General features: G+C 43.6%; 1 protein-coding gene and 1 long non-coding RNA gene across 5 annotated transcripts in view; one reads left to right on the forward strand and one right to left on the reverse strand.

Moving 5' to 3' along the window:
• The window catches only part of REV1 (REV1 DNA directed polymerase), a 64,240-nt gene extending 46,004 nt beyond the window's left edge, over positions 1-18,236 (reverse strand). For 2 of the 4 annotated variants that reach the window (XM_075524143.1, XM_075524116.1), the window contains exons 1-3: positions 18,083-18,236; positions 2,591-2,657; positions 1,648-1,780 (exon numbers count right to left, since the gene is read on the reverse strand). In XM_075524143.1, coding sequence (XP_075380258.1) covers positions 1,648-1,780; positions 2,591-2,647 — 190 coding nt within the window. In that variant the 5' untranslated portion in view covers positions 2,648-2,657; positions 18,083-18,236. Of the gene's footprint in view, positions 1-1,647; positions 1,781-2,590; positions 2,658-4,317; positions 4,337-18,082 lie in introns of those variants that run through there. The other 2 variants (XM_075524135.1, XM_075524126.1) reach the window with 2 other exon arrangements.
• An 861-nt stretch (positions 18,237-19,097) lies between these two features.
• LOC142404926 (uncharacterized) lies at positions 19,098-22,783 on the forward strand. The gene is made up of 3 exons (XR_012773998.1): positions 19,098-19,631; positions 21,372-21,525; positions 21,622-22,783. It is a non-coding gene; the product is annotated as an uncharacterized LOC142404926 (long non-coding RNA).
• Positions 22,784-25,975: the final 3,192 nt, after the last annotated feature.

Consider the following 25,975-nt stretch of genomic DNA (forward strand, 5'->3'; position numbering starts at 1 on the left):
TCAAAGAACAAATCAGAAAAGCATTTCTGAAGAAATGTAGAAACCTGTGTTTCTGAAGAGACGCATTCAAAATGTGAACATTCTACTTGTTATAGAGGATCTTTCCACATGTATGGTGCAGGGGGGGGAAAATACTCAAGTAGATTTAATGCTAAACTACATTAAAAAATACTTTACATCAACGTAACACAAAATTAGATTAACTTACTTATCTTTTCACCAGAGTTTGGGAGAGTAGTTTATACCCAGAAGTAATAGAAAAGAATTAATATCAAAAGGGTTTAGCAACAGCACAGAACTCCTACTATACAATTTCTGATTTACTGAAGCAGTTAACTCACTCTTTCCTTACCAGTTTATTCTTGAATTGTTACAGGGAATAGAGAATACCTTAAAAACTAACACCTTTTCTTATCCCCTCAATCATGTTAAAAAGAGTACTTATTTTGGAAGCAGAGGTGGGGAAAAAAAAAAAGAAAAAAATTTTAGCTTTTGGAAAACCTTCGCAGTGGTGTCACACTGGCACCAAATGGTTTGGGTCAGCACAAAGAGAATGTTTTGAATAGTAAATCTGGCACAAGATACTAAAAAAAAAAGTTTATCAATACAGGAAGGAAAAAACTTTTTTAAAGAATACAGTTACAATTCCTTCCAGTGGCCTACTGTCAACTCTCAAAATATTTCTAACACTTGATTATACCTCTGAGTTTTAACTAAAAATAGCACACATTTTCTCCAAGTGTTATCTTTCCTACTCCAGCCTTTTGGACAACCATCTTCTAGAGCTCTATTTTGGAACCAGCACCTTGAAGAATATGCAAATGCCAGATTTTCAGTAAAGAAACTGCCTGTATTAAACAACTGATTCAGATGTATTAATAGTTTAACGTGTCCACCTTAACCTTTTTCAGTCCGTTTGACTCCTGTGCTCAAACCAGCACTGGTCCATATCATAGAAGCTGTATGCATCAGTTATGTAACAGTTACAACATTCCTGGCATAGGTCCCTGAAAAAGGCTTCTGGGAAGTTTCAAAAAGGTTATTAAGCTGTTTTACAGAACCCAGGAGAAATATGAACATAAGTATGGTAGATTAAAAATCTTACTCCAGTTAACATGCACTATCAGTCCGTCACAGACAGTGCATATATATGTCTTACCTCTTCTCTTGTTCCTCCTTCCACTACTAGTGGGTTCACTGACTCAAGCATTACGTCACTCTGAGCAAGAAAACCCCAACATGGCCACCCAAACATAAATTTAATGCATACACTCCAAGTCCAATGCAACCATCAATAGTTTGGAAAATTAAAAATTTAATATATGTAGGAGTATGGAGGAAGTTAAAAGGTTTCATTTCAAATAATAAGACCATGGAAAGGTAGAAAAATCTACTCCTATTTGTGTCAGTGACCATTCATGTAAATGATTTAGTAAAGTAATATTTCTATTCAGAACCTAAATCTGATTGTACGTTGAAAATTTTAATCATGAAATAAAGGAACATCATATACAAAACACATACAGTAATTATTATGTATTTACGTAGCTGCAAACTCATGCGTTTTACAGTTCTTTACACCACTTAGGATGGTAAACAGACACTAGAACAAACCAGAACAGATCCTTAAAAAAATAAAAGCTTCACCTGTAAAGCCATTGACATAGATGGCGACTCCACTAAAGATACTTGATGAATTTCCATCCCTCTGCTGCTGTATAGCTGAATCTGACCGGAATTGATCCTCCAATTTCTTAACCTTTGCCGACATGTACCCGCCCTAGTTTTTAAGTTAAAACAAAACAAAACAAAACAAATCCCATGATGCTATTCTTATTTTCTAACATTTACAGACAGAAACTGGTCAATTATAAGACTGGAAAGCTAAGCAGCATTCCTTCAAATTGATTTTGGTTGACACACAAAAGACATATTCTTTTTCCAAATGAAAAATAGCAAATCGTCCACCCTAATTTTTTATCTACAAGATAACTGCATCTTCTTACCAACACAGCAAGATTTATTTCATACTACTTTTATCTGATTCTATAAGAAAAAGATTCTACCTATATAAAAATTCTTATAGAATTAAAAAAAGAAGAAAAAATAAATAAGGGAATGATGCAAGTTTGGATGCTAAATCGGAGGCTCATTGCCTAAAGAAACAATGTAGAGAATATTCATTAAGCTCCATGTATTTTCAGTTCTTAAATATACATGAGACACTAGTATCGTAAATAATTATGTAAATTAGGTGCCTTGGTTATTGTTTGTCCAACTATATAGAACGTGGTGGAGATAACCATAAATAGTTTTAAAATTATTTTGTTTAGTTTTTAAATAGTGATTTAAAACTATTCAAGGGTCTGCACTTATTAATAATGCAATTTAGTGGATTAATGTGAACAAAGACTTCAAAACCTGGTAATTTTAAACATTTCTTTGAACTTAATTATGCTTTTTCAAGTGAAACAAAAGGGTTTAATTTATAGCATACCTTTAGCATATAGAACAAAATTGTAAACCCTTTTTAACTACAGTGCCATTTACCTCTTTAAAAAAAAAAAAAGCCACTTGGTTTTGAACATACCCATATTCCCCAGCCATCGCCCTCGGCAGCCCGTTTGCGCCATCCACCCCGCCTCATCCTGAAGCTTCTGCATAGGAAGAAAAATGCTTGATCAATTAGATGTTTAGTAATATCATCAGTGGCATTTCAATGATGCATTACAGGCCATCTACAGATTATCACAAAGATTACATCTTTCAATGGGCTTCACTGAAGTATATGAGTTACAGTTAACCTAGAAATGAAAAATTGCATAAAAACCTAGTTACTCTGTTTTGTAGTAATGCATACTGTAGCTCCTGCTATGTATAAAAAAAAAAAAGATACACATTTTGTTCTATTCACCCAGAATACAAAAAACTCATTACAATGTTCAGTTTCCATTACGATTTATTAAATTCTTCCTGTTCATCATACATCTCCTATAAAAAAGGAGTAATAAAAGGTTCTTAAATACAATTGGTACTGTTCCTGCAAAATATTGCCCAAGTCAGGAACAATCTTCTATTTCTTATTTGATACTATCTACATGGTGGGATGCAGGCAAACACCTCCTGGTACCTAGAGACTGGATTAATTTCACCAATGGATTTACAGCTAATCATAAAAGGTCCAAACACTTGTTGCTCCAATGCAATACATCACATAAAAGCAAAAAAAACAAAGGCCATCTTATGGCCAATAAACTGGTCAATGAAAAGCCAGTTGTTTAAATGATCTAGTATGATCTATAGCTAGGTTTGCGATTTGTTTCTTTGGTTTTGTTTCTTTGTGTGTGTTGCTTAATAATATACAAACAAACAAATAAATGTACCCAACCAGCCAAATTGCAGTTTTCCTTTATGCAAGACACTTATCCCTGGACCATGAGCTGTACACAGCAGTGTCCCCAGATGAGCTATTAGTTGGCTAGAACAGAACCAGTGGAGAGAAAAAGAAACATTTTGGACTGGGGCCAACTGTTCACTGCACCCAAGTGATTCACATTAACCATAGCTGTTGTAACACTGATTTTAAAATATTGATTAATGATGTAGTAAGACCATGAGGTCACTGCCTGCTATTACATCTCTCATCTTCTACTCTAACCAGTTCCCTAAATAAAAACACTGTTTTGTCTTTTAGGGCTATCAGCTCTTAGACTGTGAGGACAGGACGCTGAAACTAAAAGGAAGAAGATTTATGCCAGTCACCTTTATTTTATTAAATATGTAATTTCTATTCCTTTATCCTGCATAAAAATGCACAAAACCAGTTAGTACACAGAAGGAAGTCAACTGTTTTTTTCATCCTTGTCTGTTTTTGAGAAGATACCTATTCTCTGGACTATCCATAGCATCATCCAGTAATGGAGCACAGAAGCTTCACTCAGTCTCCAGCCTACCAGAAAGCACATACAGCTGTGAATGGAGGTAACAACGCATTTTGGTCATTTTCCTATACCAGGCCTTCTACTGCACTGTTCTGGAGACTGCCTCATTTATCGCATTCAGATTTTGTTTCCTCTGAGCCTGGCTGAAAGTTGAATTCTACCTTTTGTCTCTTTTTTGCTTCCTCCATTTGTTCTAGAAGTACCAAGCAGGCATACTCTGAAATCCAGTTAAACCACGCTGGATTGCAGACAAGTTTGATTGCAGAAAAAGACACAGCTGCAGAAAAGTTTTCATAAATATGATCATTTTCATGGAATATTGCAAATATGCTAAATTAGGCAACCATAGAATTATAGTCAAAGCAGGTATAACTACCTTGAAAATACAAGCTTCAGTTGTATGTTTCAGAAGCTCTGCAAACACAGGAAGATCATGATGCACCTGGTTCTATTCTTCCTGTAGTTGATGTAATTTGATACATAACCTACACACATTTTTATAATTATGAAGATTAATCACATGTCAAGGAGATGAGCTCTACAGCAACAACCAAAACAAAGCAACCCTTCCTCAGTATGTTGTATTTGCTCTCTAGGTACCCGCGTTTCTTACCCAGAGACCAATTTCCAAGACAGTGGGCCTTCTGAAGTTAATTTTTAGTGGTTTGGATTATATCTAATAGATACTACAGAACTCTTAAGGAGCAGTGAGAAAACTGAGAGGAGATGAGCTGGATGACCACATGAAATACAAAATTGACTTTTTTCCTGTAGAGGACAGTACATACTGGAAATGGCTAGATGATTTCTTTCATATAGGTTTCTTTCATCAAAAGTTAGCAAATGTGACACCCATCTATAAGAAGGGCTGGAAGGAGGACCCGGGGAACTACAGGCCTGTCAGCCTGACCTCGGTACCAGGGAAGCTGATGGAGCAGATCATCTTGAGTGCCATCACACGGCATGTAGAGGATAAAAAGGGATCAAGCCCAGCCAGCATGGGTTTAGGAAAGGCAGGTCCTGCTTGACCAACCTGATCTCCTTCTGCGACAAGGTGACCCACCTAATGGATGAGGAGAATGCTATGGATGTTGTCTATCTAGACTTCAGTAAAGCCTTTGACACTGTTTCCCACAGCGTTCTCCTGGAGAAACTGGCTGCTCATGGCTTGGACGGGTATACTCTTCGCTGGGTAAAGAACTGGCTGGATGGCCAGGCCCAAAGAGTGGTGGTGAATGGAGTTTACTCCAGTTGGCAGCCGGTCACAAATGGTGTCCCCCAGGACTCACTATTGGGGCCAGTCCTGTTTAATATCTTTATCAATGATCTGGATGAAGGGATCGAGTGCACCCTCAGTAAGTTTGCAGATGACACCAAGTTGGGTGGGAGTGTTGATCTGCTGGAGGGTAGGAAGGCTGTACAGAGGGACCTGGACAGGCTGGATCAATGGGCTGGGGCCAATTGTAACGAGGTTCAACAAGGCTAAGTGCAAGGTCCTGCACTTGGGCCACAACCACCCCATGCAACGCTACAGGCTTGGGGAAGAGTGGCTGGAAAGCTGCCCAGCAGAGAAGGACCTGGGGGTGTTGGTTGACAGACGGCTGAATATGAGCCAGCAGTGTCCCCAGGCGGCCAAGAAGGCCAATGACATCCTGGCTTGTATCAAAAATAGTGGCCAGCAGGACTAGGGAAGTGATTGTGCACTCAGCACTGGTGAGGCCACACCTCGAATACTGTGTTCAGTTTTGGGCCCCTCACTACAAGAGAGACGTTGAGGTGCTGGAGCGTGTCCAGAGAAGGGCAACGAAGCTGGGGAAGGGTCTGGAGCACAAGTCTTATGAGGAGCGGCTGAGGGCCCTGGGGTTGTTCAGCCTGGAGAAAAGGAGGCTCAGGGGAGACCTTATTGCTCTCTACATCACCTGAAAGGAGGTTGTAGTGAGGTGGGGGTTGGTCTCTTCTACCAAGTAACAAGCGATAGGATGAGAGGAAATAGCCTCAAGTTGTGCCAGGGGACGTTTAGACTGGATATTAGGAAATTTTACTTCACTGAAAGGGTTATCAAGCATTGGAACAGGCTGCCTAGGGAAGTGGTTGAGTCACCATCCCTGGAGGTATTTAAAAGACGTTTGGATGATGTGCTTAGTAGGGACATGGTGTAGCGGTGGTCTTGGTAGTGTCAGGTTTACGGTTGGACTTGATGATCTTAAAGGTCTTTTCCAACCTATATGATTCGGTGATATGGAAAATTTATATTTTTCCATCAGCTGAAGTCAACTAATTCAAATCTATCACTTCTGGCTAAGAAGTTATTGCAGAAAACAGAAAATGTAAGTTCAAGAAAAAAACCACACTTATTCATGAAAATGTCATGTAGTGTTTTTAGATATCATAGGTATCAGTGTATGAGCTCATTTATTTTAACTATTGATTACTCTTTCTCCTTCTTAATAAAGGATGACAAAGTCTTAAAGGGTGGCTACAAAAAGGACAGAGGCTCTCTCTTCACAAGGAGCCACACGGAGAGGCCAAGAGGCAATGGGTACAAGTTGCACCAGGAGAGGTTTCATCTTGATATAAGAAATAAATTCTTTTACAGTGAGAATGATCAATCACTAGAACAACCTCCCCAGGGACATGGTAGAGTCCTCATCACTGGAGGTTTTCAAGCTGCAATTGGACAAGGTGCTAGATAATCTCATCTAGGCTTCCCTACGCATGAAAGGTCGGACTAGATAGTCTTTCGAGGTCCCTTCCAATCTGGGCTGTTCTATGATTCTAAGTCTATCAAAAAGAAAATCTCATACGAAAAGAAACTCTTACTCTGAAAAAAACCAAAGAACCTTCAAGACTGTATGAAATGCACACACCACAACATCAGTCCAACAAAGATGTTCTTTATTCCAGTCACTGAGTTCTTGAGAAGATAGGATTTGATAGGTAGTTACTCTGACCCGTATACAGACAACCTCTTGCTTAAATTAAAATATGTAATGCCTGATAAACTGAAGAACTGCTTTCATGAGGGTAAGCTTTTCTGAAATCTTGAAATACATTAAATTTTTATTCAGGACACTGGGATGTGAGGAAGAAAGATCTCTAGTCTAAAAGCCATTAGATCAGAACACCACAACCAGTGGGGCCAATCAAAACTAGAATCATGGGTATGTGCCTAGTTTGATTAAAACTAGAAATCAGAAAAACAAAACTGCTTTAGGTTAGTGTGTTAAAAACACGACATATCAACTGCTCAAAAGTTGTCTTCCTAGAGCCTGCAAAACTAGAGAAGCTAGGCTGTAATGCCTACTTACAACATCTGATAATGATTTACCATTTACTTGGGAGATACGATTTTTGACTCAGCCAGTCCACTGAAATTCTAAACACACAAGTTAGGAACATGGTACTTCAGTGATTATTAGATGCCTCTGGCTCAAGTCTTGAGAGTCGTGGATTATTTTCTTAATGCTGAGATGAAAGCCTGGGAGACTAATTTCTCCCTTCGTAGTTTCAGGAACTGAATGATGAACCAAGGTTTCTGGACTAAGGAGAATCCCCACCTGCTGAAGACTTGTGCTTACAGTGCGAATTTTTCCTTGAGAATGAAGATAACCTCTACAGCTGCCTTGCTGAAACCTAAGGAAGAAACGAGCATGAGAAACATCTTGCACAGGATATATTAAATCAGAGGAAAAGTTAAGCAAGATTTGAAACATGCTCACTGGTTCATGAATTAAGAAATGTAAGGATGATATGATGCTCCCTCTATAGGAATCATGATGAAGGGATGAGTAAGAGAAATGCTTTGTAAAGAACCCTTGAAGTGGGGGAGGGAGAGAAATCAAGACAGGGGACTTAAACATCCATCACAAGCAGGCCAATTTCAGATGAGTTCATCTTTCTTGTGATTATAGTATCTAACTTGTTTCAGAACAGTTTTCCCTGTTTTCACAAATTTAAGAGCACAAATGCACAGTGACTCAGTGAAAGTGAGCCACCATAGTTACTAGTTTTCAGGGTATCTCTAGAGCCTGAAGGACAAGCTATAAAGTGACCCTTCGCCCAGCGACAAAGCTTTTTAAATAAAAGTGAAATGCTCATATTCTGGACCTGTGAACACAAAGAAATCTTCAGCAACTAAAAAAAAAAAATCCCAACAAACTCTGAAACTGCACAAAAGCCTGTAAAGGTAGAAACAGTATTCCTAGGAATAGAATACAAGTTTTCAGTGAAAGAGAAACAACCTTTCAAGAAAAAGCAAGTCACTAAGAACTCCTGTGATCAAAATTAACATATTTTGGCCCTGCATCTCTCTCTAGACCACATACAAATGGTAAAATCTTACCATTCTACAAAAGAGGGTTCTTTAACTAAAATTCAAATTTCTACTGGGTGATCCTTTTCAAAACTGAAGCTAGAAGAGAAACTAAGAGTTTTGATGCTTTGTACATGACTGGCGGCTCAGAAATACTCAATACAGCCCACTAGGAAAAGATATGTAACATCCCTTTGCGCGCTACTTCATAGGCCTAGCATTACGCTTCCCAATCCACAACCACTTGATCCTATTATTAGAGACTGTTAATCAAAGCCTACAGATCAGGTAATGGAATGAAATGTTAAGTCTACATTTTATGAATTCTATAAACATGTCTGTGTGTATAGAAGAGTTGCACAGCAACTGGGAGATTTTAGATCACAAAACAAGGAATGTAGGTGTGAGTGCTGATGTTAATATTTGTTTTAATCTCATCTGTAGCGCACACAGTCTGATGCAGGAAAGTAATTTCTTTAAAATACTTTAAATTCAGGATGTTGTGGTTGTAAGACAAGTGGCTTTCCATTATCTTGGGCAGTTGGGACAACACTGATAACAGACAAACCCAGATCAAAACCACAGGTATTACGGGGAAAAATGCTTGGGAGCAGATCTCAATGACTCTGTAAGAAGTGAACATGGATCCTCATGGGCTTTTTAATTCCAGGTCAGCACTAGTCCTGCCCAAACTTGAGTTGTGTCTGCCATACTCTTCAGCATTCCCTTTTCCAGGTATATGGTGCAGAGACATTTCTGCTGCCTCTTCAAGTAGCCAACTTGAATCAGGCAGAATATACACTTTATAGCTCTGCACTACAGGAAAGCATATGAACTATTTCCAAAGACAAAATGAGGCTGCACCGTGACTCAACAAATAACCCTGCCAAACTCGTGTCTAAATACATGGCACAAGTAACTTCTAATTCAGATAATCTAATTTCAGGTAACTGAAAGCTGAGTGAAAGTGTAACACATTGTAACAGCTATTTTGCATTTCTGACCAGAGTGAACATCCTGTCAACGTCCTCTAATGCAAAAGAACTTGATTTAATTAACATGTTCCAACACCAAAAGCCTTATTCTTGAAGGTGTAACTCTACTGCTAACGGAAGTATGGGTATCTCGGGCCGCTGCTAATGAGTATCGGAATCTTTTGCTTGAACTGTAGATTGAATCCATCCCAGCTCAGCAGGGCTTAAAAGTTGTTTCCATCAAAGTGGGTATTTTGTGGCCTGTTTGAGTTTCATGCATCTACATTCCAGCTACCACATCAAACTCACCACTCTACTTGGCACTAGTCTGCAGGCTCTTTGACAAATGAACTGTCTTACGTGTTTACACATTTCTCAGCACAAGAGTCCTATTCTTGGCTGAGTCTTCTGGAAAAGAGCTGCTGCTACAGGGTCTAAAACTGTTTTCTACTACATATTGGAAAGTTCAGAATCCAGCAAAAGAATTTAAAAATAAAAAGCGATAGTTCAAAAGTTTTTTTAAGATACTGTATTTTTAAATCCCTGTGTTTTTAGACACTTCAGAGTTAACAGTCCTGTTCCATATTAAAATAAACTAGTTAGTATGTTGCAAAGCAACTGAGTTTTATTCTAGGTGGGAAATAAACTGTCAGGGTGAAGTTTCATAAGACGGTAGAGTCAGCTTGATGGCTGACTGCCACCAGAAGGGATGGTTCTGCTCTTCAACCCCTGCTGGCCTAACAGGCTTTATCCCTTCTTCCCAACCTCTACACTACCTCTGAACTCACATGACCCCCATGTTCATACTGGTGCTATGTGCAATTAAGCTCACTAAATCAATAGAAAATTGACATAATTTTACTGGTTAGTTTCCTGCCAGTTCAGCAAGCTGAACTGACTCACAAAAGCATCAGACAAAGCCAAAGCAGACAGGCCAGAAAAGAGGAATGGATGGGACTGTTTCTTTCATTGCCGGTAGGATCTCAAGATTATCTTAGCCATTTATAGAAACCAACTTTTAGGGTCATGGCTATAACCAACTAACTGGTGTAAATGTGGATACAGAGTTGCAATGAGCTACCTACTCTTCACTAACTAGCCCTGCTTATGTTTCTCCCCCCAACAACAAGAGGGGTAGGCTACCTCACCTCTTCCATAGGGTAAGAGTTTTCAAAGAAAGTTACAATCAAACAGCTCCCCACCTTAAGCCACATGTGCCCATATGATAATCACTTCTAACTACAAGCACCTGATGTTACAGGGTCAACCAGCAAGTTATGTTTTGCAGTTCAATCTTTGATGCTATTTTAAAGCAATAGAAATGAAATTAGGTGAAGACCACTTGAAAAATATCTGTCCCCAAAAACACCCAACACCACCCCCATGTCCTGGGAGTAAACCTAAGAGTATAAATTAGGAAAGAACAATCATTAAAATCTTGGGCAAATTAAATACTAGACACAAAACTGTTAGTGCGTATGAGAAATTTAGAAATAGTACTTTTCTAAAATATGAGCTTCCATGGCATTTGCTACAAAGGTGAAATACCATACAATCCACATAAAGCATGGAAAAACCTAAGTCCTTCAGAATTAACTCCTTATATGTTGATGACTATTCTAAAACTGTGTTCCGTGCATACTTTCATTTGAGCTTGACAGCAAAGAAATGATACTCTGACCTTCAGTTCAATTACTCCCCCAGAAAGAGACACAGGAATTCTTTGCTAAACTCATCCAGTTTCCAAACTGCCTATTTTTGCAACTCAAAATGGTCTTTATTTCAGATCAGTTTACTTTAACATCACGGACTAAATACTTTACATACAAGTAACAACTAAGAAATACACATTTATTTTCCTGGCGAATCATCACAATGACCTAAAGCAGTTGTACAGCAGGCAACCATTTATACGAGAGCTGTACAGGACAAGTATTTAGACCTTTTCACAACTGACTTGGAGTCCGGGACAGATGATTATTTTAATTGTCACAACTTAAGGAACCATGAGCATGAGGTACAGAAAATAGCATCACTGCACAGTCTGTACCAGCTTTCAGCAATCTATACTCTTTTTGCTTTTATACATGGCATTTGAGATGGTTAGTTCTTTGAAAAATAGCAAGCCAGATTCAATTTGAGACCAACCATCAATGTTTCATTCACCTCTAGGAATAACACTCAGTAGCAGCTACAGTCCATTTAGAGCTTGTCACAAGTAGTCGTTTAACTTGGTTGAATTTTTCTTCTGCTCACAGAAGACTGGCTTCAGTTTCAACATTTCTGCATTTTTTGGTAAAGTTTCCTCCCCTCCTTCAGAGTTTCTCAGCGATGAGTGGCTCTTCTTCATAAATTTTCATTGCTATATTTAACCATGTAGCTCAATTAACTTTTTAGTTCAAATATCACCTCTTTGATACAACTGTTCTTATTGCCACAATACCCTGGCAAGTTTCAGCAGACTTCAGCAATTGGCTTCATTATTTCTCTTCTGCACTTATATTCTTTTGGGGCTTCAACCCCCAGAGGACTTGGCACACTCACACTCTTTATGCCAGCTTCTAAATCCCTAGATTCCAAAAAAATCCATTAAGTAAAATCAGAATAAGAAGCATAGTTTGTGGAATTAGGACTCTCAATAGCAACATAGTGAACGGATTGTAAATCACCAAAAGGAAATTCTCTTTCTCTCTCGGACTTGAGTATCTGAAACAGTGAGATGAGTACATGAGTTGGGTATTCTTCCATCAAGCCGCTATCTTTAGCTGTCTACAGTATTTGAGAACAGAGAACTGCATTACTCTCTTCTTTGAAAAGGAAGAGTGGGATGTTCTTTTTTCTACCTAATAACTCAATAGAACTTGTTTAGGAAATTCTTAGTTTGTGCACTCCTCAGTCCCACAACTTGTGTCTTACACAAGAAGCCTATGCTGAGGTATAGGTCAAGCAGTCGGTAGGTTGGTTAAGTAAACCATGATCCCTCCTCCCAAATAATAAGAAGAGTTGCTGCTGCTGAATGATTTAGGACTTCCTAAGACTTCCCAGGCACAACTGAAGGAAGTGTCCTTGTAAAGCTAAAGAAAAACTTAAGAAGGCAAGAAAAGTGCAGGTATAATAATTCGAAAATAAATAACTGGAAAATTTTCATGAGGTGACCAAAGCAAGGAATCTGAATGCTCTGCATTTTTTAACATCGAATTCAGAGGAACTGTGCTGGTGAAAACCTCTCACACACTATCTTCAGCTTCCCCACATTCCCTAGACTTCAGGCCAGCAGACTGGTGAAATCTTGTCAAAAGAGACTACATATTATTGACTGATTTTATGTATTTGTTTGGATATACACGTGTATATACATACGTGTGTGTGTTTGTGTGTGCATGCTAGTGATGTATATACACACAACAAACTTATCTTTGTTTAAGATAGGTTACCACTTTAAGATACCCAGATTAACCACAGAGAATGGCATGGAAACAAATCTGCTCTCTGGGCCAATGCTCTACCTAACTACTGAGAAGGCACCACTTCTTCTGTACAAGTTTTTTTTTTTGTAGGAGAAGTGCCCAGGACAGTTGTGCTTTATGCTCAACTTAATGTTATCAGTGTACGCTGAGCAGGTGCTGATCAGGCCAGGCTTTTCAGGGAGGAAAAGAAGAGATAAGACATCTGCTTTGTGAATCTCAAGTGGTAGCTCATGTCAGATACTAAGGAGGACCATTTCTCTACTCTCATATGGGCAGTACTAAACACGTACAGCAGCAAAACCCTAAGAACTCAAGTAACTTTACTAGCAAAAGTATTGATGACTACAGATTCAGTATTAAAATAGGTAGGTTTTCTGTTCATGGCAGCTTTTGAATTGACATTGACATTACTTAATTCTAACTGATACTGCATAGTCAGGTTCCCAAATGTTTTTCTGGATTTGCCTTTGAAACTCTCAAAGCTGCAAAATCTTTTTTGAAGTAAAATCTTCACAAGACATAGTTTCTGTGCTTAGCCTTGAAGTTTTAAGTTTCTACTCAAGTTTTCTACATCTTTTGTTAGTCCATGGCTATTACTTTTATCATCAACTCAGACAACAAGACTAGGAGGAATCAGATGAAACTAGTAAGTGGAGAGATCGAAACAAGTTGAAGTATTTTTTCCTATTGCCTAGTTTATTTGTGGATTCTCTGACACAGGACACCAAGAATGCTAAAAGTCCATATGGGTTGAACAGATGAATGGAATAAAAAGCCATTAATATTTTTATTTTTTATTTTTGAAAAAAGGTAATAAACTACAGGAACTCAGAATATGAAGGCAAAGTATCTCAGTATGTTTGTTTATTGACTGTTACCTAGGCAAACTTCTGATCTGATCCAATATATTTTCAAGTTTCCTCCTAGATTCAGAGGAAAGTGAAAAGATAGAGCACAGTGTTTCTGTGTTTTTCAGGAAAAATGTAGTTCTAAATTCTTAGGACAAAACAAAAATGCTCTAATTCTTTTGGATCCCTAAAAAAAACTCAATTCTGAATTGCATTCTTGGCCTGAAGTCGTTTTAAGTCAGTATTTTATGTACCTCTGACATTGAAACAACAGTGTTACACTGCTGCTTAGTGGAGACAGATAGATACAAAAAGGCCACAGAGCAAAAACGGCCTACCCCAGGCAAACATGATGCTTGTAGAACTTAGGTGAAAAAGCAACATAGAAATTATGAGAGTCATTATGGAGGGACAACACTTACAACTTCAAATTCCTGATCAGCCAGAAATTAGAGTGAAAAGTCCTTACCCCCTCCCCCCCCCATTGTTTTGTAAGAGGATTCTTGGAACTGCTTACCAAATAATGCAATTTCATCATGGAAATCTAGGAAATAGTGACTGAAAAACCACTCTTTCCAGTTTCCCAATGCTCTAATGTTTCCTGAAAACAACAGGCAGATTCAGAAACCAGGAACAGTATCCTTTCAATACAGACCATTATTTTCATTCTTTAGTTCAACTGGGAGTTGCATTCAAAAGCACAAAATGGTAAAATACATTTACTCCACTTGGTAAACTGCACTAATCATTTACCTTACATGCCATGGGGTCATGGGCTTTCCTATTTGTAAGAATTATCAGCAATTTCATGACTTCCTTTAAATACCAACAGCTCCTAGGTTTCCAAAATGATCTAAGTGGAGTACAACCATTTGTCCAAGATGCTGATTCATCATGCCCTGGACTAGCAGCTGATCTGAGTCACCTCAAAAAGATGAAGTCTTGAACATGGTGGACAGAACTTCATTTTACTTTGGATATTCACTGACAACTAGAACCTGACCAAAAACGTTAGCAACAGTCCCCAGGATCCTGCCAAAATACGCTGCATACCTCACCCTGCCAGAATACTGCCAATCTCTAAGTCAATAAGGAAAAACCTTAGAGCAGTTCTCAACCCTATTCTGCACAGCTTCAGCACTGCTTTCATGTTTCGGCATCCAAACCAATCCACCTGCATTTGTGCAAGAATGACTCTGCAAGGTACCTGAGCAGTGTTTCCTCTTAAGCGAAATTAGCTTTCTCTCTTTCAGGATTATTTACTTTCATAAATCACAAAGCTGCAAAGGTCTGCATGAATTCAAGCAGACCAAATAAGGAGGTTACAGCCAATAATTTCTTTATGTTGCGATTTGGTTAAAGTATTTACAGATAGCTAGGAAACAGAAAGCAAAACGAACACAGAAGAGTTAACCACAATATGGCTAAGCTTTACTTATGCAAGCAACTAAATTTCAAACCACCAGCTCCAGTACTATTAAACAGGGAGAATACCAATTGGGAGACCTGAAGCTTTGAGATTGGAAAGGAGTCCTGTCCCATCCTGTCCCCCCAAATTAATAAAATATTACTTTCCCCAAAAGCTAACACTGAAATTCAGGGATCATGGTCTGCTTATGCATTTACAGCAAAGAATATGGAAGATACAACAATCCTTTCTACAGGTATACCAAACAAAAAGTACCTCCTAGATGAATTTAATGGTCACAGATTTGTTAACTACAGTAGCAGCAGTCCTTCAGTTAGTTTTGAAAATACAAGCCACAGGAATGGTAGTTACCATCACAGCCCAGAATTTAAAGCTGTTCTACACACTCACCTCTCTTCCACTGAAGAGCAAGAAAGGTGGGTTTCCTAATTCTGACTTCTCTTATGAGCGCCAGTTACTCCACATGAAATACAGAAGTGGGGGGACCACAGACATGGGAGGCCCTCCTCCCTAAAAACATTTGTGTCTCCAATTAAAATGCTGTCTGGTTTCCACAACAGAGCAGAAAGCTGCTCTCGGGGAGAAGCACTACACAAATTTATCTCTTAAAAAAAGATGCTTCCACAAGTATACTACATTACACATTTGAGAATTCCTCATGCTTTTTTGCATCCACTTAGATTTGCCCTCTTACTTTCAACTTTCTTTATAACTCCACAGCCACTCTCATTTCTATTTGCTTCCAGTTTTTCTTCATTTTGCTATGCTTAGGTAAACACATGGCGCTATCGCCAAATTAATCCACATTGTATTCTTGAGGGAGAGTTTCAACATTTGGATTTTTAGCTCCCTTGTTATATCTACACCAGGCAAACACGCTGCTAAGAGCTGATACAGATCTCACCAATAATAATATACACCTTTAATTAAAACAGAAAAATGTCCAATACAAAAAAATTCATTCTTCATGAAATAAACAATAGCTAACAAATTGAATGGGGAAAGCACATGGCAGGGTCAGGCAAGTTATTCTTTTCCTGCTTGTCCTGAACAACTGATTTATTTTTAAAAAAATCTGTGCAACCATATTAATTTTTTCTACCTACTCAAAACCTGGTTTTGTGTTTGAATCATTCTTACTTTTTTTTTAATCTCTCTCATAAGTGAAAGGGATGGTAGACAGATTGAAAATTTGCCATGAAACTTCTTTAAAAGGACATCTGGGTCAAGGGATCAGAAAAGACTGCTCAAAATCAGCACTCAGTTACAACACACAATCGCTGTATCAGAACAGGCTGTGACTAAGTAAGAGTACATACATACTATCCAGAAAGGTGGACTGGTGCTACGTTCGAAAGGCCAATTACAGAATAATGTATTGAAGACACGTACACTGTACACAGAAAAATGTACAATCAGTTTACTATCGAGGCTTGAAATATGCTAATGTATTTTTCCTGTTAGAGCTTCACTTTTAGAACAATTTATCTTCACGTAGTTAAACATCAGCGAGTCACAAGGCAGGTGTCTGCACTGTGCCTCTACTAATACTGTCCTACCAATGACCTCCAGTCTGACAGCTTGGGATTATTTACTAACAGGGATTTGGTACCTCGTCCAGTGGAAGAAATGGACCGAATGAAAGACCAATATGGTGGGAATGGGTGATAACTACATGCTTCAGACAAGACAGCAAAGAATTTGTCAGAGATTTGGATTTCTGTGTTAAATGTCATAAACCTTAGTAAGACAGAACTATTCCAGAAATAAATTTTAACTAATAGTAATTAGGCAACTGTTTAAAACAGTTCTGAACAACAATAGCATCTAAATGAATAAAGAATTCGGACTGTAAAATTACAATCCCAGCTTTGCTTCTTTGGACTCCAGTATCAAATTTGAGATTGGACCTGGATTTTAAATCCAGATGCAGAAGAAATATCAATTCATCTTTTCTTGAAGAAAATCTCTCATTAACACAAGCAGAGTATTCACGGCCCTGTCATTTTGAAGACTTTGACATTAACCTTAAAGCATCAGAAATAATGGAATATTACAGCATACAACACACAGATTTTCTACCAAAAAATCACGTGCTTGTGATATTATCTTTCTCTCCCTCCTTAAGGTTAACATGCCATTACCACGTATCTCTTATCAGGGGCTTTTTGCTCAGTATCACAGGTCAAGTCAATGGTAACTATACAGCAAAACGCATCAACATGAGGTGGGGAAGGGAGGAAGAAGCATCAGTGAACACGTTTGTCCCTCGGTGTCTGTAAGCACAGGTCCCCTTCCTTTCAGCACACTGGTTGTATCCAGCACTATTGCTCAGCAAATACAACTTGTGGCAAACACGACGGGAAACCGCAGGCAGAGACATGCTGCTACGGCTGAGTGCCACAGCGCGTGGTGCGTTCGAGAGGGCACGGCTGCACCAGGGCTCGGGCTCTCCTTCTCCTCCTCCAACCTATTTCCCTGCAATGACCCCTTAGCTGGCAAAATACTCGCAGCATCACTCCGGCTCTGCCTCGGGAACCGTGTTGTGTCTGCAGCGCAGGCCCCATGTGACAGACCCACGCACACACAGGTGCCGGAGCCGGCGGGGGAGGGGAAGGCGACGAGCGGGGGTGGCTGACCCAGACATCCACACACCTGGCACACCCTCGGCAACTTGCAGCGCGCGCGCGCGCGCCCAGGGGTCCGTCGCCCTCCCGCCCGCCCGCCCTCCCTCCCTCCCCGCCCCCCCCCCCCGTGCGCACACCCTCCCGCGCGCGGGCAAGCGGGGCTGAGCGAGGCCCCCGCGCCGGTTACATAACCCCGCGCGCCACCCTCCCCCCCCCGCCCCGCCGAGCCCCGCGCTGGGGAAGAGCCGCGGCGAGGAGAAGGGGGAGGACCAGGCCGCGGGCCCAGGGAGGGGCTGAGGCAGGGCAGGGTCTGCAGGCCCCCGCGGCTCCCTCGGGCTCTCCCTTCCTTTCCCCCCCCCCCCGAGCCGACCCCCGCACGCGCGCACGGGGGCGCGCTCGCGAGCGCCGGGCGGCCATAGGGGCCGGGGCCGCCGCGCCGCGAGGGGGAAGGCGCCCGCTCCGGCAGCCCCGCGCCGCCGCTCACCTTTCGCCGCGTCCCAGACGCACATTCCCGGAGCGCCGCCGCCGCCTGCCCTGCCGGGCCGTGTGGGGGCTTCACATCGCGGCTCCCCCCGGCACGGACGCACGCAACCACCGCCTCCTGCCCGCCTTCTTCCTCCTCCTCCCCAGCTCTCAGCCCCGGCCGCGCTCTCCCTCCTCTCTCTTCCCCCCCCCCTTCCTTCCTTCCTTCCTCCCTCCCTCTCTCCCCCCTCCTTCTCCTCCCCCTCTCGGTGTCCCCAGCAGCAGCCCCTCCTCCCCCCGCCCTTCCTGCGAGCGCGTCACGAGAGAGTCTCGCGCCACCAACCGCCGCTCGGTCAACAAGCAGCGCGCGCCGGGCAGGCCCGGCGGCCGGCCCGCCCGCCCCCGAGGCGCCCCCTAGCGGCTCGCGCCCCGCGGAAAGTCGCGTGCGGCGCCGCCGAGAGGGCTGGGGAGCGCTCACGCCGAGCACGTGACGGCGGGGCGGGGCGGGCGCGAGGAGCTCGCGCGCCTCTCCGGTTTCCCCCCGCCCCGCCTGGGTGGGCTGCGGAGGGCGCGGGGCGGCGGCGCCCCCTGGCGGTCCGACGGGCGCGCCGCAAGCGTGGGGGCTGCTGCAGCGGCGGCGCGGGCAGACATTTCACACCGGGCCGGGCCGGGCCGGGCCGGGCCGGGCCGGGCGGAGAAGAAGAAGAAGAAGAAGGGGGCGGGTCGTTGTGCGGAGTGTAGCCCGGCCCTCCCGCTTCCAGGGGCCGCCGGCCGGCTGGCGGAGGCGAGGGGCGCGCGCGTCAGCCCGCAGTGCGGCCGCGTCTCCCCGTAAGCGCAGCAGGAGGCGGCGGCGGCGGGCAGGAGCCGGTGAGGGCGGGCGGCCTGCGGGGAGGGGGCTGGCAGGTCTGCTGCCCCGGCACTGGCACGGCCCGCTGCCTGGGGCCGGGCCGCGCCGCAGCGGAGGGAGAGGGGGCTGTGCTCCGGTGGGGGGCAGCGCTCCCCCCTTCCCCCCCCCCCTTCACGGAAGAAGCGCGCGGGGAAGGCCTGAGTCCGGTTGTGGCGGCGGCACTTCGGGCGGGGGCCGCTCCCCGCCCCCGCAGGGCTCCGCCAGCCGCGGCGCCGCGGCCGGGCCCTCCGGAGGGGCCTGCGCTAGGCCGCCCCTGCAGCCTCCCCCTCCCGACCGGGGCCTTGGAGGGGATGGCGGGTGGGGGATCACGGCTGAGCCCTGTCCTTGCCCTGGCAGGGTCCTTGTGGCTGACGTGGGGCTGAGCCAGGTTCAGGCCTCACCAGCCTCGCACTAGAAGAGATTTCTTCCACAGGAAAAGGGCCTGCTTGTTCCCCTCACTCGCCGGATACGGGAATAACACCCACTGGCTTCTCGCATGTGATTCTGCATTTTTAATTAGCCAGGTTTCTAAAAGAAGTGCAACGGTGCTCCCTGCTCTTCCCTGGTAACTTTTGAACCCAGTGGCCATTTCAGCCCAGTTTGACAAAGGGATCTCAGCCTCAACAATATGAAGCTTACAGGTTTCGTTAGAAAGAGTAGCAGTGAGATAGCATGAGAGCCCAAGGTAATTTCCTCGCTGAGCTTTCTGGCGCCAGCCAGCATGCTGCCATGCCAAACCAGTCACAGCATGTGTGGGCCCTTCTCCAGGTCTTCCCCAGTTACAGCTCATGGGGGAGCATTGGGGATACTGTGGGGTGTGCCTGTGGGGAGGCTGGAAAGAAGGAAAGACCAGGTGTGGGGGAAGACCTAGGGTATGTGGGGATCCTTGTATAGGAAAGTGGACGTTATTGTGGTATGGGAATGTAGGGGAAATACAACACAAATCCTTAGGAAACCAGGCCTTACTAGTTGTGCTACTTACAGAAAACTTGTTTGTTGCAGAGTTACCTGTTCTAATTCTGTTATATGCAATTTGTTTTATAAATAGAAAATAGCCCCAGTCCTACAACTGTATCCACTTAGATCTACTAAGAGTCCCCATTGATACTGGGCAAAACTCCAGTTTGGCTGGAGGCACATCAGTCTACCCACATGGACTCAGTTTCAGGGATGAAGCCGGACATGTCTCTCTGTAAGAAAAGTGCTTATGTGGAACCTTCTTTTCTCCACCTGCATTGCCAGAACAGAGGAACAGTTGTCCTGTTCTGTGAAAAATGTTACAATTTCAAGTATTTTCACTCTCTGCACTGTGTGATAAAACCAAGACCTTTATGGATGTCTAGACTTTTCCCCATAGCTTAGTTACACGTTGCTCAAGGGTAGGATAAGGAAAAGTCAAGTTCAGGTCTACCTAGGTCGGTTGACCATCAGCTGTTTTAGCCAGGATGTGGTTTCTTCATTTCACTTGGAAACATATGTATAGGAAACCTCCTAGCACCTTCATGAGAAAACCCCAAATATTTGGCTTACACTCGCTATTTTAATGAAACTCCTCTTCAAAATGTGGGTGTTCCCTGCCAGAGGGAAGCACTAACTAGAGTTTTGACCAGCTTTAACCTGTCAAATTTTAGAGACATTGTGGCTGGCTGCTTTCTGTCTAATTTTCATCAGCAATTATGTTACCTGGAAAAAAAAAGGTTTTGAAAAATACTTTGTTCAGAAAAGTTATGTTATCTAAAATATACCCATTTCACTGAGCCAGCATTTTCCAGTTTTGCTGAAAAATGCCTCTACCAATCTCCGTCCTTGCCAGTCTGGAGCAAACTAACTGTTAAAAGTACTGCGTGATTGGATGTGTGTATTATTTTTTTCTGTACAGAACTATTTCTCTAGGGGGCAGTTGTGGAGCAGAAAGGCAGAAAGACAAGTGGAATAGGGATTAATTTAGGTTAGTGAGAACAGCTTTAAAATGGTTAGTCAATGATTATATTTTATTTTTAAATAGAAGCTGACACATAAGCAAATTATAAGAACAACCAACAATTATTTAGAGAGGCATGTGGGGACAACTGTTTTGTTTTGTGAAGTAAAGCTGGGGTAAGAGTTAACGGTGAAAAAGCCTGAAGTAGCCATACTACACTTTCAGCAAAGATTACCTACAATTAGTTAAAATAGGACAGTATTAGTTTAAGAAGAAACAGAAAAAGGAAAGGAATTAATGTTAAAAAGAAGATAAAACCAGGAAAGTTTAGGAAAAGGGCCAAATATTAATAGCAGTAAATGCTCTTCTTTTATGTCTTGTAAAGCCCTCATGTTGCAATTCATCTGCACCAGCAGGCTCCTGAGCTGACAGCGAAATATCTTAGGTGATAGTAGCCAGATTGGGAACCGGGTGGTATGCTTATTCATTGGTAAATATTTACAGGGTGAAGCCTGGCTCAAAGCGTGCTGACTTTAGTAAAAGCATTCTTGCTGTCTTCACTGAGTTTGGAATCAAATCTGGGGCTGGGGAGAGAGGTGCTGTATGTACAGGCCTCAGTTCAATGGGACTACGGTCTTAGCTGGGGCATCTCAAGGAGGTAGGCGTTATTGCTGAGCAACCTTTACATATAAATTCCACTTTCTGAGTCAAAATCTGCCCCAACTTACAAAAAGTACATCTGATGTAATTTCAGTAACTTCAGCACAAAGGAATTTCCAGGTGAAATACGAGAGGCTCAGCGTCATGCTACTCACAGCCTAATATGGGAGACGTGACCGAGCAGTGATTGTGGCTGCTGTGGCCTCTGGAGGCTGCTGTCATAAATATAGAACAACTCTGGGTCTCTTCTTGTCAAGAGAGGCATGTGAAGCCACCGATGGAAGATCTCTCCCCATGCTGATACTTCTGTGTGTTCCTTCCAGTCTTGTGCATTTCCCAGAGTGATCTTGGGCTGTCGTAGTACACAGAGACACAAGGGCCAACAGAGAGTCAATCCTTTGCTATCCCATAGAGAAAGGAGAAAAAAAGGCATTGGCTATTCCGTTGCTTGCTATTTTGCTGGCCTGTAGGTAGTTATAAGGCGAAAAGCACTGCCAATTGCTGGACTCTACTAGAGCCAAGCTGATCATCCAGTAAAAGAAGGCTCACCACCCTCATCCCACCTCCAAACAGAGAGGCTCAACAACGTGGAGCTGATGACCATTTGCTGCTGTCTGGTTTTCCATACCAGTCACCGGCCTGCAGCTTCTGTAGCTCTTGTTCTGTGGCAGCAGTCCCCCGACAGGCAAATAACCAATTGAGAATGGCTGCAATGTGACGGCTAATGGACTTTTTCTTTGTCATACGGTAGATATATCCTTACTTCGCACTCCGTAGTTCTGGTTGAGGAGCTCTTGGAAGAGTCACCCGTGTTGAATTCATGCCAGGTGGGGGACTCCCCAACTCAAGTTCAGCTTTCAGCGGTCAGTGCAGGGGTGCTTTTTATTCAGGCAGCACAGAGATGAGAATAGGGGAATTCACCTCAAAAGTGTTGGCTGGGCTCTCTGGACCCTTTAATACCAATAGGTTCAGCAGTTTGATCCAGCGTACCCATCCTCATCCCCCAGATATTTTTGTACGCGCAAACTGTGTGATGCTGTTTTGTACAGATGTGCGTAATTATCCCCAAACACACCCAGTGCAACCAACAGCCCGGGAGCCGTCCAGGCCGTGGCTGTCAATGGGGTGCTATATTTTATGCGCGAACACCTGCGTGCAGGCAGGCACCTCCTGCGGCAGCCGGCTGCCTGCGGCCCGGCGGATGAATCGGGGGAACGGTGCGCCGACCCCGACCGCCAGCCAGACGCCAGCGGAGAGGACGGGCACACGGTGGTACGAGGCCCGCTCCGTCCCTCGTCGGCAGCCCCGCGGCCACGGGGTACCGCGGCACAGCAGGGACGGACGGGGGCTGCATCTGCCTGCCGGCAGCAACGCCTAACGGGGAGGCGGCGGCCTTGCGGGGGAGCCCGGCCGGCGCAGCCGCTCCGCTGCCGTCTCCCGGCGAGGCGGTGCTGCATTGCGGGCCCAACCCGCCCCGCCCGCCCCCGCCCCCGGGGCTGCCGCCCTTCCCCAGCTCGGCGGCCCCCGCCTTGCGCCCTCCGGCGCGGCGGGGCGGGCCGGCAGCCCGCGGTGAGGTGGGCCTGGCAGGCCGCCGCCTCGGAGGGGAGGGCGGGGAGGGCGAGGGGCCCGCCCGCTGCCGCGGCTGCAGGGAGGCGGCTCCGCACGGGGGCAGGGCGCGTCCCTCCCCTCACGGCCTTCAGCGGTGCGGCGGGGCTACGCGTGAACAGCCCCGGTGACCCCCCCCCCCCCCCCCCCCCGCCGGTGAATAATCGGCCCGAGAACCAGAGGAAAAGGAGAGTACGTGCTCATCTGCAGCTTCGCACCTCTCTCGCAGGCTGGAGGTAATTATGAACGAGAAAGAGACATTTCACAACTCCTGCAGTGCTGTAGTAACACAGCCTACTGTAGCGATGCCCTAAATATTGGCATGGAAAAGCTGCAGGGTTATTGCAGTAGTTTCCTGACCAAGCACTATTGTTTCATGGTAACCAGTGAAGCTGCTATTGTAAAATCCTCATCTGCAGTGCTTGGCTCTAGCATTGGTGTGTCACATAAGCCCTATCGTTATGTATACACACTTTTAAACCACGGTGCCAATTTTCATTAGCTCCTGAAACACAACGCAGTCAGATATTTTTAGGTGGAATGTATGTTTTATTACAATTATAATTAATTAGTTCTGCCAAGCAGAGCTGCTCTTTCTCTTTCAAGAGTGAAAGAAGCTAAGGAAGATTTCTAGCTGGGGATAGAAATCCCTGTCTCTCTTGCATGATTTTTAAACATCACAGAAAAAAAGAAACCTCTGCGGGATAATCTACACTTGCAAACAATTTTTTTTTTTCTTTTTCTGAGCACGTTACTAAGAACAGTTCAGAAAGGATAAAAACAAAGTAAGCTCAAAACTTGCAGAGAGCAGCAGTCTACATGTGGGCCTACACAGAAGGCACTCTCAAGACAAGAACAAAGATCTAGGTAAAAAATGGCAGGAAACAAAACAATTACCAAAACCAGACAAACTTGGAAAGGCTGTTGGAAAGAGTCAGAGCCAAGAGTTAGCGCCAGGCATTTTGCTAATGATGGAGCAATATGGCTGTTACGTTACTGTTGCAGGCCACAAGACCAGTGGTTGAAGGTGTCAGCAGTGGATACTTCCCCTGTGTCTTCAACCTGCCCAACTAAGAAGAGCAAAAATGCTGGCACATGAGCCTGTTCTGATGGCTTTATTTCATCAACCTACTTTACCCTCCAGTAGTCATTTTGGAGTGGTGCAAAAGTGGCCAGAATGGACCGATGCATCAGGCCTATTTTGCACAAAGTGTGGATTTACTGAAGAGTCTAAAGATCCCTCAGACCTCTCCTCCCCTTGCTCATTACTGCAGATGGGTGCAACACTCTTTTAACTGGTGCAGATTCTATGGTCACGGCTGAATGGTGAAGAGTCCTCCCCCTGTCATACGTCAGGGCTGCATCTGCCCTTGGAACTGGGAAGACTACATAAAAATAAGTTTCATTTTGGCTAATTTTGTGCTGAAGCAGCCTAGGACACTGCAGTGGAACTTATTTTAGATGAAAATTGCACATCTGCAAAGATTTCTACATCATCCAGATAGTGCTCTGGCATCTCCATTTCAGCAGCTCCCTCAATGCAAAATTGGTTTTGTGAAGAGCAAATATACATGAGTGGATTGCCACCTGCAGCCCCATTTTCAAGGAATTTGAAACCATGACTCAGTACTCAAAGATACTGTTAGGTAATAATATACTATCCATATATAGATATAATGTGTGCCTTTATGCCATTGACCTTTTCTTTTCATAGTCTTCCTAGGCTAATATTCACTTATTGATTATAAGTTCTGCATCTCCACTTCAAAGAGAAGTTGAGATGGAGTCCTTGATTTCAGTTGCTGTGTTTCTTATTATAGTTTCTTCATCATTTCCAACTGAGCTTGGAGTGTTGTTGGACACAGACATTCTTACGGAGTTTTGCCAAAAGCAGGTGCTTGCTACAACACAGGATGGCCTATTCAAAACAACAAAGTCACTGTTAGGCAACTGGAAAAAAAACCAAACCAACAACAAAACACTAGGTAGGCATATTGGATCACTATAATAAGCTGTGTCTCTCACCTAACTCCCCAGTTTCTCTATGTTCAGAAACGTGAATCTCTCTTCACAGTGACCAAGCAGATGGACCCCTTGCTGACTGCAGGACTTTGCAGACCCTTGTTGGCCTGTTTGCAGGTTGCATGGGAGGAGAGTTGTTACTCTCTGAAATGTTAATTCTCTGCTGTAAACTCCAGGTAGTCGTATTTGTGTTAAGGCAGGGGAAGGATTTTTCTGTTACAAGGTCAGTTACCACCAGTTCTTTTTTTTCCTTTTTCTACTTGGAGTCAGCGTCTTCCTTCTCCTCAGAATTGTTTGAGATCTCAGTTATACGGAAATCCATACATTTTACTTCCGTTCAGTGCTGCCAAGGGTTTTTTTTTTGCATTGTGATAGGGGATTTAATGGGTGCCATTGGCAACATTCAAACAGGCTTACATATTCTCTTCTCTCTGCACAGATGGCAAGGCGTTGTTGCTGGGGTTCTTTCTCTATAAAGCCATGGAAGAGCTCAGCTTTTCAGTGGTGGAAATTAGTCAATACATTTCTTCTGCCTCTCAGGGTTCGAGATACCTGAATAATGGTGAGTGCCATATCTGGAAAAACAAGTTACAGAGGTTCTATTGCAACTTCCAGTTAACAGCCAGGAAGGATCCTGAGGTAATTTGGAAGACTGAGCTGCATTCTGGCATATTTTTTGCACGCTGTTTTGTGGTATCTCCAAGAATGCAAGTGTTGAAAAATGCCATTGACATCAGTGAAATGGATGCAGTGGATTTAGTGAATGCTGACGCAGAAGATGCAATTGGAACCAGAAATGAAGGATTGAACTGATTTCTCCT

This window comes from Mycteria americana, chromosome 1 (assembly GCF_035582795.1).
Source record: "Mycteria americana isolate JAX WOST 10 ecotype Jacksonville Zoo and Gardens chromosome 1, USCA_MyAme_1.0, whole genome shotgun sequence".
NCBI lineage: Eukaryota > Metazoa > Chordata > Aves > Ciconiiformes > Ciconiidae > Mycteria > Mycteria americana.